This window comes from Ranitomeya variabilis, chromosome 3 (assembly GCF_051348905.1).
Source record: "Ranitomeya variabilis isolate aRanVar5 chromosome 3, aRanVar5.hap1, whole genome shotgun sequence".
Taxonomy (NCBI): domain Eukaryota; kingdom Metazoa; phylum Chordata; class Amphibia; order Anura; family Dendrobatidae; genus Ranitomeya; species Ranitomeya variabilis.
This window is the reverse complement of record NC_135234.1, coordinates 212,326,121-212,339,995: the sequence shown is the minus strand read 5'-3', so window position 1 is coordinate 212,339,995 and position 13,875 is coordinate 212,326,121. Positions and strand designations below refer to the sequence as shown.

General features: G+C 41.3%; 1 protein-coding gene across 1 annotated transcript in view; it reads left to right on the top strand.

Annotated features, from left to right (window-relative positions):
• Window positions 1-13,324, top strand: part of ELK4 (ETS transcription factor ELK4) — a 47,424-nt gene extending 34,100 nt beyond the window's left edge. The window contains exons 4-5 of the mRNA XM_077295126.1: window positions 9,457-9,570; window positions 12,748-13,324. Of these exons, the coding sequence (XP_077151241.1) occupies window positions 9,457-9,570; window positions 12,748-12,846 (213 nt within the window). The 3' untranslated portion in view covers window positions 12,847-13,324. The remainder of the gene's footprint in view (window positions 1-9,456; window positions 9,571-12,747) is intronic.
• Window positions 13,325-13,875: the final 551 nt, after the last annotated feature.

The following is a 13,875-nucleotide window of genomic DNA, read 5'->3' as shown; positions in this document are numbered from 1 at the left end:
GTATGTGCAAAATTTGGGCGCTGTAGCTATTAAATTTAAGGGTTAATTCGCGGAAAAAATTGGCGTGGGCTCCCGCGCAATTTTCTCCGCCAGAGTGGTAAAGCCAGTGACTGAGGGCAGATATTAATAGCCAGGAGAGGGTCCATGGTTATTGGCCCCCCCGTGGCTAAAAACATCTGCCCCCAGCCACCCCAGAAAAGGCACATCTGGAAGATGCGCCAATTCTGGCACTTGGCCACTCTCTTCCCACTCCCGTGTAGCGGTGGGATATGGGGTAATGAAGGGTTAATGCCACCTTGCTATTGTAAGGTGACATTAAGCCAGATTAGTAATGGAGAGGCGTCAATTATGACACCTATCCATTAATAATCCAATTGTATGAAAGGGTTAAAAACACACACACACATGATTAAAAAGTATTTTAATGAAATAAACACACAGGTTTTTTAAATATTTTATTGCTCTCTCAATCCATGTGAAGACCCTCGCTTGGAAAAATAATAAACCAACAATATACATACCTTCAGATGACCTGTCACGTCCCACGAGGTAATCCATCTGAAGGGGTTATTTTTATTTTACAAGCAGGAGCCCTGCTAATGCAGCTGTGCTCCGTGCCTGTAAGCCCCGGGGAATGAAGGAAATGTAGGTCAATGACCTATAGTTACCTTCAGTCGCGGTGATGCGCCCCCTGGTGGTTGTCCTCATATGACCTCGAGCGTGAGAAAAAGTTCCCAGGCTGCTGTTCATGAGGACAGCCAGCAGGGGGCGCATCACCGCGACTGAAGGTAACTATAGGTCATTGACCTACATTTCCTTCATTCGCCGGGGCTTCCAGGCACGGAGCACAGCTGCATTAGCAGGGCTCCTGCTTGTAAAATATTTTAACCCCTTCAGATGGATTACCTCGTGGGACGTGACAGTTCATCAGAGAGGGTATGTATATTGTTGGTTTATTATTTTTCCAAGCGAGGGTCTTCACATGGATTGAGAGAGCAATAAAATATTTAAAAAACCTGTGTGTTTATTTCATTAAAATACTTTTTAATCATGTGTGTGTTTTTTTAACCCTTTCATACAATTGGATTATTAATGGATAGGTGTCATAATTGACGCCTCTCCATTACTAATCTGGCTTAATGTCATCTTACAATAGCAAGGTGGCATTAACCCTTCATTACCCCATATCCCACCGCTACACGGGAGTGGGAAGAGAGTGGCCAAGTGCCAGAATTGGCGCATCTTCCAGATGTGCCTTTTCTGGGGTGGCTGGGGGCAGATGTTTTTAGCCACGGGGGGGCCAATAACCATGGACCCTCTCCTGGATATAAATATCTGCCCTCAGTCACTGGCTTTACTACTCTGGCGGAGAAAATTGCGCGGGAGCCCACGCCAATTTTTTCCGCGAATTAACCCTTAAATTTAATAGCTACAGCGCCGAAATTTTGCACATACACACTACTAACATTAGTAGTGTGGAATATGCAAAAAAAAGGGGGATATGACATGGTTTACTGTATGTAAACCATGTCTCATATCCTGTCGGGTATGGGAAGGAGAAATGAAAAGCCGGCAATTGAATTAGCGGCTTTAGTGCTATCTTGCGCTGCATTAAATATAAATATACATATATAGGTGTCTCACTGACATATATCTATGTGTATATATCTACTCTATTCTAACCTGTCAGTGTGATTTTACTGTACACCGCGCTGAATTACCTGCTTTTCAAAGGACTCCGGTGCGTAAAAATCGGACAGAACTCGCATGGTGCGAGTGCTGTGCGATTTTTTTTTTTCTCGCACCCATTGACTTGCATTGGCGAGTCTCGTCCGAGAATCGCAGCAATACGCAGCATGCTGCGATTTTTTTCTCAGTCCGATTTCGGCTGAGAAAAAAATCGCAAATGAAAAGACACCTATTGAATAACATTGGTCCGAGTGCAATCCGATTTTTTATCGGATTGCACTCGTCCGTTTTCCTCGTCAGTGGAAATGAGCCCTTACTATGGAGGTGGCGATGAGAGTAGCAAACACTAGAGATGAGGGCAGGTATACAACAAACTAAAAAAAAAAAAAGCTCTCAAGACAACAGTAAATATGAAAGCAAGTTATCCCCTAACCTATGGGTGGGTGGATAGGCTGTGACTTTATTTATATCACAACTTTATTCTGCAGAACATGAAAAATATGATTAGGCTGTGTGCACACGTTGAGGATTTTTCTTGTTTTTTTTGCGTTTTTTCGCTATAAAATCATGAAAAAATGCATACATTAAGCATCCTATTATTAGAATGCAAGCCGCAATTTTTCTGCACATGTTGCGTTTTTTTCGCGGTGGAATCGCATTCCAGAAGAAAACGCAACATGTTCATTCTTTGTGCGGAATCGCGGGGATGCCACACACATAGGAATGTATTGATGCACTTATTTTCCGCATGGGGCTATGCCCACCATGCGGGAAGTAAGCGGATCATGTGCGGTTGGTACCCAGGGTGGAGGAGAGGAGACTCTCCTCCAGGCCCTGAAAACCATATAATTGTTAAAAAAAAAAAAAAAAAAAGAATTAAAATAATAAATCATGATATTCTCACCTTCTGGCGTCCCTCACAGCGTTCCCGCTCCTCGCGATGCTTCCGTTCCCAGTGACGCTTTGTGGCAATGACCTGTGATGACGTAAGCCCTCATTCAGCCCCAGATCACGAAAAATGGAGACGCTACGGGTCTCAGAAAATGACTTTTTTTTTTTTTTTTTTTTTAACAAACTTGGGATTTTTTTCACTATTTAAATTAAAAAGAACCTAGACAAGTTTGGTATCTACAAACTGGTAATGACCTGGAGAATCATAATGGCAGGTCAGTTTTAGCATTTGGTGAACATGGTAAAAAAATAATCCAGAAAACAGTTGTGGAATTGCACTTTTTTTTTGCAATTTCACCGCACTTGGAATTTTTGTCCCGTTTTCGAGTACACAATATGGTTAAATCAATGGTGGTGTACAAAACTACAACTCGTTCCACAGAAAACAAGCCCTCACATGGCCATATTGACGGAAAAATAAAAAAGTTATGGCTCTGGGAAGAAGGGGAACGAAAAAAAAGCGCAAAAACTAAAAAAGGCTGCGGAGCGAAGGGGATGATAGGCAGAATTAAAGGTTGTTTTTGTTTTTTTTTTACTTAAACGTGTGAATTTTGGGCTAAAAATCATTTTTGCAATAGAGTTATGTTGCAAATATTACAACGTTTGGCTTTTACAGGCTGCTTGTTACCCTGCATGTTCAGTTGTAATGTCTGTAGTCCTAAATCAGCTGAGAGCACGGCATAAAAAGACAGATAAGGGAGCTACACACTTTCCTGATGGATTGTTTGTGAGAGCGAGCTCCCTGACAGATTCTCAGGTAAAATGGTCGGCCACTTTCTCTCGTTATTGCAGCTTTCCTCAGAGACTGACCAGCACTTCTGTCCATATAATGGCCGCCCATGGAGGGTCATGTGACCAGATCATCAACCTCGCCACAACTCACATGGGAAAGCTGCTTTTCTATTGGAGGAGACTGATGGACAGGTGTGGTCACATGGTCCTCCTCCGGCAGCCATTGCTTTTTCTAAGCAAATTATAGCCACCGATTACATTATAGTCGAATGCAGAAACCAAAGCTCTGCCCTTTTTTAATGGCATATACAGTGTCAATTGAAAAATATTGTGAAGGGGCTACTTTGACCCCTTTACTGACATTGTACACATTGGTTCATCCTATTTTGCAGGAAGTTCCCGCAAGTGGACCTAACTGTATGCCCAGTTTGCCAGGTTATTGTTCGGGCACAATAGCTGTGACTGGCGCAATCACTGCTGGAAGTTCGACTTAACTGATAGCCAAGCTCCTGCTCTAGCTGTCAGGGCCTTTGCCAGCACTGGCTGTTTAACCTGTTAAACTCCAAGATCAGTAGTGATTTTGGTATTTAGAAGGTTTTGAGAGGGAGGGGGCTACCTCTCAACCTATCAGCATCCCTGTGTGCAGGTAGCTGTTGGTAGTCAAGGCATCCAAATGTCAAAAAATGAGTTCTTGGTCTGCCAGCTGCAGTGGCCTGCTAGGCCCTGCCATAAGCAGGGTCTAACAGGCGTTCTGTCAGTTTGACATTTACAGGTCTGTTGTCCTGCAATTCATTAAGTATTGCAAGGTAGTAGACCAGCGATCAGACAAATAAAATTTTAAGTTGAATAATGAGACTACATAAAAAAGGTTAAAAAAAGCCCCACAAAATAATGAGCGATAAATTATTACACCAATATATAAGCATTTTCGTGTAAAAATAAATAAATAAAAGTACCCATTTGGTGTCCGTGCATCCAGAATTATGTGATCTATAAAGCTGTCACACTATTTCACTTTACAGTGAAAATCATTATAAATGGCAAAAACTGTTTATCATGCCGTCAAACAAAAAGTGGAGTAAAGCACAATAAAAAGTCATGTGAAACTAAAAATGGGATCCCTGAAAATATCATCTCGTCCCACAAAATAAAAGCTCCCACTCAACTCCATCTGCAGAAAAATAAAAAAAGTTCTAGATAGCAGAATCTGGTGATGCAAAAGCAATTTTTTTCAACAAAAGTGTTTTAAGTGTGCAAAAGCATCATAACATAAAAAACCTACATAAATGTGTTATCACTGTAATACTGATGCGAAGAATAAAGCTGTCATCACTTTTACTACATGGTGAATGGCATTAGCAAACAATTCATGAATTGCTGTTTTTGTTCTTTCGGCTTCCAAAATTTGCAATAAAAAAGGATCAAAAAATTATGCACCTCAATATGATACCAATAAAAACTTCAACTCATTCTGCAGGAAATAATCCGTCACGTGACTCTGCCAGGAAAAAATATTAAAATAATAGTCCTCAAAATATGATTCAAAAACTTTTTTTTTTTAAAGAAGCATATTTAGTGTGTGATAGTAGCAAAACTTAAAGAAAAAACTATATACCGTATATACTCAAGTATAGGCCGAGATTTTCAGCCCATTTTTTAGGCTAAAGAAAGTGCCCCTCTCGGCTTTTACTAGAGTCATTATCCCAGGGGGTTGGCGGGGGAGGGGGAGCGGCAGGATTGGTGGCTGTCACCTCATACTCACCTTCTCCCGGCACGGTCTCTGCACTTCCCTACTTCTCCGATAGTCTCCGGCGCACGCAGCTCTTCTGTGTTCAGCGGTCACGTGGGTCCACTCCCATAGGCGTGACGTGCATATTTATTACTTTAATGAGTGGTACCATGTGACAGCTGAACACAGGAACAAGCTGCCAACGCGCGCCAGAGACCATTGGAGGAGCAGGGACCGCGCCAGGAGGGTGAGTATGATGGGGGAGGGTGAGCCATGCGATATTCACCACCCCGTTCCACCGCCGGCTTCTGTCTTCCGCATCCTCTGGCTGTGATGCTCAGATCAGAGGGCGCGATGACGTGGTTAGTGCCTGAAAGTTCTGGGTGCCTGAGCCAGTGGCAACCCCGGCACCTGGCTCCCAGCGGCGAGAGGTGAGTATGTCATAATTTTTTTTGTTAATCGCAGCAGCAGCATACGGGGCATATTATTCTGTGGAGCATCTTATGGGTTCATCAATCTTTGTGCAGCATTATATGGGGCATAATATTCTATGGAACATCTTATGGGGCCATCAACCTTTGTGCAGCATTATATGGGGCATAATATTCTATGGAGCATCTTATGGGGCCATCATTAACCTTTTATGCAGCATTATATGGGGGCATTATTTTGTATGGAGCATCTTATGGGGCCCATCATGAACTTTATGGAGCATTATATGGGGCGTATTTTGTGTGGAGCATCTTATGGGGTCCATCATGAACTATATGGAGCATTATATGGGGCTCCTGATTCAATGTGAATATTCAAAAACACTTAACCTACTGATGTCTCAATTAATTTTACTTTTATTGGTATCTATTTTTATTTTGAAATTTACCAGTAGCTGCTGCATTTCCCACCCTAGGCTTATACTCGAGTCAATAAGTTTTCCCACTTTTTTGGGGGCAAAATTAGGGGTCTCGGCTTATACTCGGGTCGGCTTATACTCAAGTATATACAGTACCTGGTATCGCTGTAATCGTACTGACCTGAAGAATAAAACTGTACGGTAAACGGTGTAAAAGAGTAAAAAATTCTTGAACTGCGGTTAATTTGTTAATTCTGCCTCCCAGCAATCTCAATATGGCTCTGTTCACATTTATCCTGTGCTCTACACTGAGCACGTCCATTGGGGTTTATATCTTAATCTCCGAAATATGTGATTCAAACAAAACCCCCAAGAGATCACTAATCATAAGAAAGCAAATGGAGTCACTTTGGGTCCATCTGTCCTCCAATCTAGTAGTGTCCTATCTTGTTATCCATGCAGAGTGCGGTCAACTACAGTTTTGTGCTCCACTGAAAAGACTGACACCACCAGAGGCCAGTAGGAGTTCAAAGTATCTCTACCTGGCTCGTTATAATGAATGGATTCGTTATAGTTTCTATCTGAATGACGTAAGTGATCAGCTTAGAGCACAGAATAAATGTGAATTGATCCAAAATGTTATGTACCCCAAAGTGCTACTAATAAAGGCTTCCACCCAGCCTTCCAAGAAAAAGTCATTACTAAGGTCCTTTGTCTGTTAGTGAAAATATGGGATGTTTCCAAGTTACTGGTAGCACTAAAAGGCTCAAGAAAAGCACCATGAATTCTTCCAAAAGAAATCCAGTGAAGCATGTGCTCACAAATCCAAATGCCCCCTCCCTTCTGAACCCCTCAGTGTGCCTAAACCGCAGGTGACGTCCACATGCTTGGCATTACTTTAGCAGAAAGCACCTGTTTAGCAATTTACGGGATATATGCCTCAAGAAGCACAAGCTGGGCTCTACTGTGTGCCGGGCTCTACTGTGTGCTTAGCTCTACTGTGTGCCGGGCTCTACTGTGTGCTTAGCTCTACTGTGTGCCGGGCTCTACTGTGTGCCGGGCTCTACTGTGTGCCGGGCTCTACTGTGTGCCGGGCTCTACTGTGTGCCGGGCTCTACTGTGTGCCGGGCTCTACTGTGTGCCGGGCTCTACTGTGTGCCGGGCTCTACAGTGTGCCGGGCTCTACAATGGCAGATTTACATTTTTTTACTCTGCAACATCCAATGCGTGCTTGTTTCTGGAGCCAAAATCATCACTACACCTGTAGATGAATTCCTAGAGGGGTGTAATTTCTAAAATGTAATAACTTTAGATGGGTTTTGCCGCTTTCAGCAGAAATTGTGTAACAAATGAATGGGCTAATTGTACTTATTTCACCTGGTGAAAATGTAAAATCTTGGGTAAATCAACATTTTAATGGTAAAAATTGTAATTTTTTTCATCACCACCCAATCGGATAAAATTCCATGACACATCTGTGATGTCAACATAATCACTGCAACACTAGATTAATTCATTGCAGGGTATTGTGTGTTGGGGAATTCTGCTGTTATGGCACCTCAGGGACCTTTCCAATGTAACATGGCAGCTTAAAACCATTCCAGCAAAAACTGAAATCCAATATGGCGCTCTTTCCCCTCTGAACTTTGCACTGTGCCGAAATGTAATTTCCATCAACATACGGAATCTTGATGTACTCGGGGGACATTGCTCAACTAATAGTGAGGTTCATTTTCTCTTGTTACCCTTGTAAAAATTAGAAATTGTGTCTACAACATTTATAGCCCAAGATCCTAAAATTCTGTGAATCACATTGTGGATTCAAAATGCTCACTACTACCCTAGATAAAGTTCTCAAGAGGTGAAGTTTCCCAAATAGGGTCAATTGTGTGGATTTTCTGCTTTTTCGGTACTTGTTACTCTTGTGAAAATAAGAAATTTGGGGCTAAAGCTAAATTTTAGATAAAAATTAAATTTTTCCTTTTTTATTCATTTTTATGATGCACCTGAAGGGTTAACGAACTTACTGAATTTGGTTTTGAATACTTTGAAAAGTGCCATTATAAAACTAGAGCCTTGCTTGCAGGTTTTCTGACATACAGGCCCTTCGAAGTCACTTAGCAAGTGAAGTGGTTCCGTAGGCATGTGATGTTATTATGTGTGGTATGGCTGTCTAATTTAAAAACGTAAGGCCTAGTTCACACTAAGCGTTTTTACTGCATTTTTTTATGCTTTCTTTATGCTAATTTTCAGCTGCGTTTTACAGTAAGGCTGTGTGCACACATTGCAGATTTTTTGCGTTTTTTTCACTATAAAAATGCGAAAAAAACACATACATTATGCATCCCATCATTTAGAATGCATTACGCAATTTTTGTGCACATGATGCGTTTTTTTCTGCGAAAAAAAATGCATCGCGGTAAAAAAACACAGCATGTTCATTAATTTTGCGGATTTCCCACTATATTATTGCATTGGGAACCTCCAGAAAAACCTGCAAAAAAAACGCACCAAAAACGCATGCAGATTTCTTGCAGAAAATGTCCTGTTTTGCTCAGGAAATTTCTGCAAGAAATCCTGAACGTGTGCACATAGCCTAACAATAAAGTCTATGAGATTTCAAGTTATTTTTTTTAGTCATCAGTATTTTGTGCTTTGCATGTTTTTTGGACATAGAGCATGTCACTTCTATTAGCGTTTTTTACCCATTGAAAACACTGAAAAAATGCACCAAAAACGCAGGTATCGGGTTTTGCTGTGTTTTTTGTGCCACACCCTGATTCTATGGAATAAGACTTATTTTTTCAACACTAAACTTTATCAGCATGCACAAGAGACAAGTCTAGCATGCCAAAATCACCGCAAAAAAACACAATAAAGACCAAGGAAAACCTGCTTTTTTATGTGGTTCTTTCCTACCAAAGGATCTGGTTTTGATGCTGAAAGAAACACCTAGTGTGAACTTACCCTAAAAATTCAAACTTTTAAAATTGAGGGGGGGGGGGGGGGGGGTTTCTACATTTTTGTGAAAATTTAGATCTTCATAAGTAAACACAAATCATATTGACCTAAACTTACCAATAAAATACAAGGTATCACAAAAACAATTTCAGAATCAGTGGGATCCGTTGCAGTGTCGCGGAGTTATAACCTCATATGGACAGTGGTCAGATTTGAAAAATATTGGCCTGGTTAAGAAGGTGAAAACAGGCTGGGGGGTGAAGGGGTTAAAACCGTGAGACCCTAATCCCATATGTTGAGTCATGCTGTCAGATAATACAGTACAAGCTGTCACTGTCATGCTGGGATATTACAGCAGCGTAATACTGTCCCTTGCACATAGAGCACCCTAATATACAGCTTGTATGTAATAAGGTAGAGTTACAAAGGGCGACAGGTCTGGTGTTTGCACAAATGAATCAAATCACATTGTTCATTCTGTGATATTCTGTCCTTTGCTATAAAATAAAAAACTTACCGTACTGACTTTTTTGTTCTTTTGCAGACACCTATATTGCTAACTCCAAATGCCATGCTCTCTAGCATTCACTTCTGGAGCACCCTGAGCCCTGTGGCTTCTCTCAGTCCCGCCAGGCTACATGGGAGTTCTCTTTTCCAGGTGAGTTACTTATACAATGGCAAATCAACATTTATACTAGTGCACATAGAAATCATGGGGCTCCATAGGAAAAGTCGTAATTGGGAACTTCCACCCCACTCCCTCAAAGAAACAAAAAGCAAACAAATATATATATATATATATATATATATATATATATATATCTCAAAAAATATATATGTATATATTTGGCAGACTTGGCAGTGTAGCAAGATTCACTATGCATAGGTGCATTTACAGAACCTGCCTCCAAACTTATAGATAGGGGACAGGACCTGTATTGCGGCACTTAAACAATAATTTTACCCATTTTGAAGCCTCTTTGTGTCCTCAACAACTACAGTCCTTTTTTCATGGCCTCCAAAGCAGTAGGAAGTCCCCCGCTGTGAACCCTCCCCACCGACCCGATAGGAAGTACCCCCTCTGTGGCCCCCAACCCTCTCCCCCGGCACAGTAGGGATTCCCTCACTATAGCACAGTAGGAAGTCTGGACCCTCTCCTTGTCCAACTCAGTAGGGAGTCCCCCACTGTACCCCCCCACCCCCCCATCCAGGTCACAGCAGGGAGTCTGTGGTCCCTTCCCAGCCATGGCCGCCCCACCCCACGGTAGTCTCTACCGCACAATATGATGCTGACCCCACAGCTTCCTGACTAATAAAAAAAAAATCAACTAGCCCCACTCCCTGATGTGCTGCTCCCCTCTGTGCAACATTTGGACTGAGACTCCATGCAGCAGTTACCATCTTGTGACATCAAAGCGCCTGCTGTGTTTAGCAGCCGGTACCTCCCTGTTCCACCATTGTATTCGGCTAAGTCTGCATCATAAGGATACCGTTGATATCCTGACAACAGGGTCCTCTCCTACACACACATGCACGCACCCCCTGATTCATGAGCCCCTTAGCAGCCATGTAGTTTGCCACTGTTAGCAGTATGCCACTGCTGATGGCTTCTCTTGGGGTGGGTGGCTTATGTTCATAATTGCTAATAGACAATATGTTTCAGTTTTGCAAACACTGATGGGTGCAGGGCCTGTACTTATTATCTTGTCATACCTGTTCTAAATTTCTTAATAAAAATAACTGTTCGATTAAAAAAAAAAAGAGGCGCAGGCAACTTAATGAATTTGGCGCATCTGGAGTAACATATATGTGTAAGAAACGCCGCCACTGGCCATGAATTTGACAGGCTGGTGTAGCTAACCCCTATCCCGATTTGACTCTTCTCATATTCCTCCCCAACCCAAGGATGAAAATGAACACTTCATATGTGCAGTTTAAAATTTAACCCCTTAGTGACCAGGCCAAATTTTTCAAATCTGACTTTTCACTCTATGTGGCAATAGCTCTGAAGTGTTTCATTTTGTCCCATTGATTTTGAGATGGTTTTTTTAGTGACATGTATTTTATGTTAATGGTAAACTTAGGTTGATATGTTTTGCGTTGATTTGTAAAAATATCAGAAATTTGACAAAATTTTAGCAGTTTTCAAACTTTAAATGATTATCCCTTCAATCCAGATAGTCATGCTACACAAAAAAATTAATAAATTACATTTACCTCATATCTGCTTCACATCAGCCCCATTTGTAAAATGTTATTATATTTTCTTAAGATGTTAGAAGGTTTAACCCCTTAACGGCTGCCGATACGCATTTTAACGGAGGCAGTTAAGGGTAGGTTATAGCGCACCCCAGCGTCAGGAAAATCTCTGGGGTCTCAGCTACCGGGGGTAGCTGAGACCCCGGAGAACATGATTCTGGTCAGTTTTTACCGTCACCAGTCTTGTGATCACCGTTATTCACGGCATAACGGCGATCACAAAACAAAAAGTTGGATTTCCTATTTATTTCTCTCTCCTCCGATATGATCTATCACAGTGATCAAAATAAAAAAATTGTAAATCAAACCCCCCCCTTTTATCACACCCTTAGTTAGGTAAAAATAATAAAATAATATTTTATTTTTTTTTTAATTTCCATTAGGTCTAGGGTTGGGCTAGGGATAGGGTTGGTTTTAGAGTTAGGGTTGGGGTTAGTGCTAGTGTTAGGGTTGGGTTAGAATTGGGGAGTTTCCACTGTTTAGGTAAATTAGAGGGTCTCCAAATGCGACATGGACCCAATTCCAGCCAATTTTGCGCTCAAAATGACAAACGGTGCTCCCTCCCTTCTGAGCCCTGCCATGCGCCCAAACAGTGGCTTTCCCCCACAAACGGGGTATCGGTGTACTCAGGAGAATTTGGACAACAAATTTTGTGGACCATTTTCTCCTGATACCCTTGTGAAAATAAAAAAGTTTGGGTCTAAAGTAAATTTTTTGTGAAAAAAGTAAAATGTTCATTTTTTCCTTCCACATTGCTTTAGCTCTCGTGAAGCACCTGAAGAGTTAATAAACTTCTTGAATGTGGTTTTAAGCTTCTTGAAGTATGCAGTTATTAGAATGGTGTCACTTTTGGGTACTTTTCATATCTTATATCTCAGGTCACTAAAAAGATGGATTTGTGGTCACTGAGAGGTTCAAATGTAAAAAAGAACAGCAGACTTGGTGGGGTACTTTTTTTCCATAGAGTGTTAATAACTTAGATATTTGGCTGTATGCACCCCAAAATGGTGTCACTAACCATTGCAACTCCTCCTGCAAAAAAAAAAACCCTATATATTACTACAAGTGGAAAAAAAATAGAATTAATAAGTTATGGCTCTGGAATGTGAGAAACTAAAAAATGAAGCTGCTCTTTCACTTCTTCTGGATGGATGTGATTTGTCTGAAGGTGGGGAGAGTGAAGCCAACACTGATTGGTCACAGAGATCCCGTGACATAACAATGTTATGCGATGCTCGGGGAGAGCCAGTGCCAACACCGCTGGTACAATGTCAGCACTGGAGGCGAGTATAAGTGTTGTTATTTTACAAGAGGGGAAACATACTGTAGGGATTGAGAACAGGTCTGAGCAGTGGTCAACCCCTTTAAGGTCTCCTTATAGCCTGTTCAAGCACCATTTTTCTGACTCAGTGGCCTAAATTATCTGTGTAGATACAGAGGTATCTGGATACCGTTTTACCACTATTGAGTTGGAGTGACTGTTGTCTCAATGCTGCTTTTCCTGACATCTGATATAGTAGATTGATCTTTAAACTGATTTTTGACTAAATTTTAATGCATTGTTGTTTTACTTTAGTTTCCGTCAGTCTACAACAGTCACATGCCGCTTGCGTTATCCGGCTTTGACAGCCCATCTACTCCTGGACCATTCTCTCCCGATTTGCAGAAGTCGTAGCAGCCACCCTGAAGACCCGGACACAAGGAGAGGATTGTCAGGTTCCCTGGAGCTACATACGGATTTCCTCTCATTGATGTGTGTGCTTGTTGAATTCCCCTTACAAATACCTTGTGACTAAACCACCATGACTTTGGCGAATTGAATGTCCTCTGAGGAAATGATGAAAAGTGGCCATTGTCCTTTGCACTTGAATCACTGGTAAGCAAAAACTGCTACACACAAATCCAGGACTCCTAATATACCATATCTATTTTTTCAGCAGAGTTTTATCTAAATGAGGAGAACCAGGAATATTTTTGTATTATATGCAGGAATGACTTTTCAGACATAGGCTGTAATTTTGTTCCAGTCATTTTACCAAATTCTTTTGCAGTGGACGTCCTATTTTATAGGACCCCAGGCAAAGCTATATTTTTATGGGAATATTTTATAATATGGCTTGCCTACCAAATTCGAAAAAAAAAAAAAAAAGAAATCAAGTGGAAAGAAAGACACAATTTTTAGTTTCCTTTCAGAAAGTATTTCTAAATTGCTGTTAGGAAACACAAAGCACTTAAATTGGACCGAACCCAAAGGGAAGGAGCAGACGGCTGAAAAACACGAACAATGCACAGCAACCAGGATCATTAGCTTTTACTGATCGCACACAAGATAACGTGCGCCCTTCAGACTGCACTAACGTAGAATGCTGAAGCCTGCCAGGAATAACACGGAAAGAAAAAAAGTCATGTTTGGCATCTAACATGTTAATACGTGTGCTGTGGGTGTATGTGATGACTAGCACCGGAGTGACACCATACTATGGGATCTACAAGTGTGCCTGCTACAAGCGTCTTTAACGCCAGCTCCAGAATCGGGGCTTTATTTTCTAACTGCTCTACCTATGCAATATTTGTTTAAGAGAAATTGTATATTTTCATACATTAACTTGTACATTGCTTAAGCACTGATGGAGAAGTAGATCTTAAAGACTATCCAATGTTTTGTAGCCACTAACAAGCAGTTTGTCACAGTATATTTTTTAAA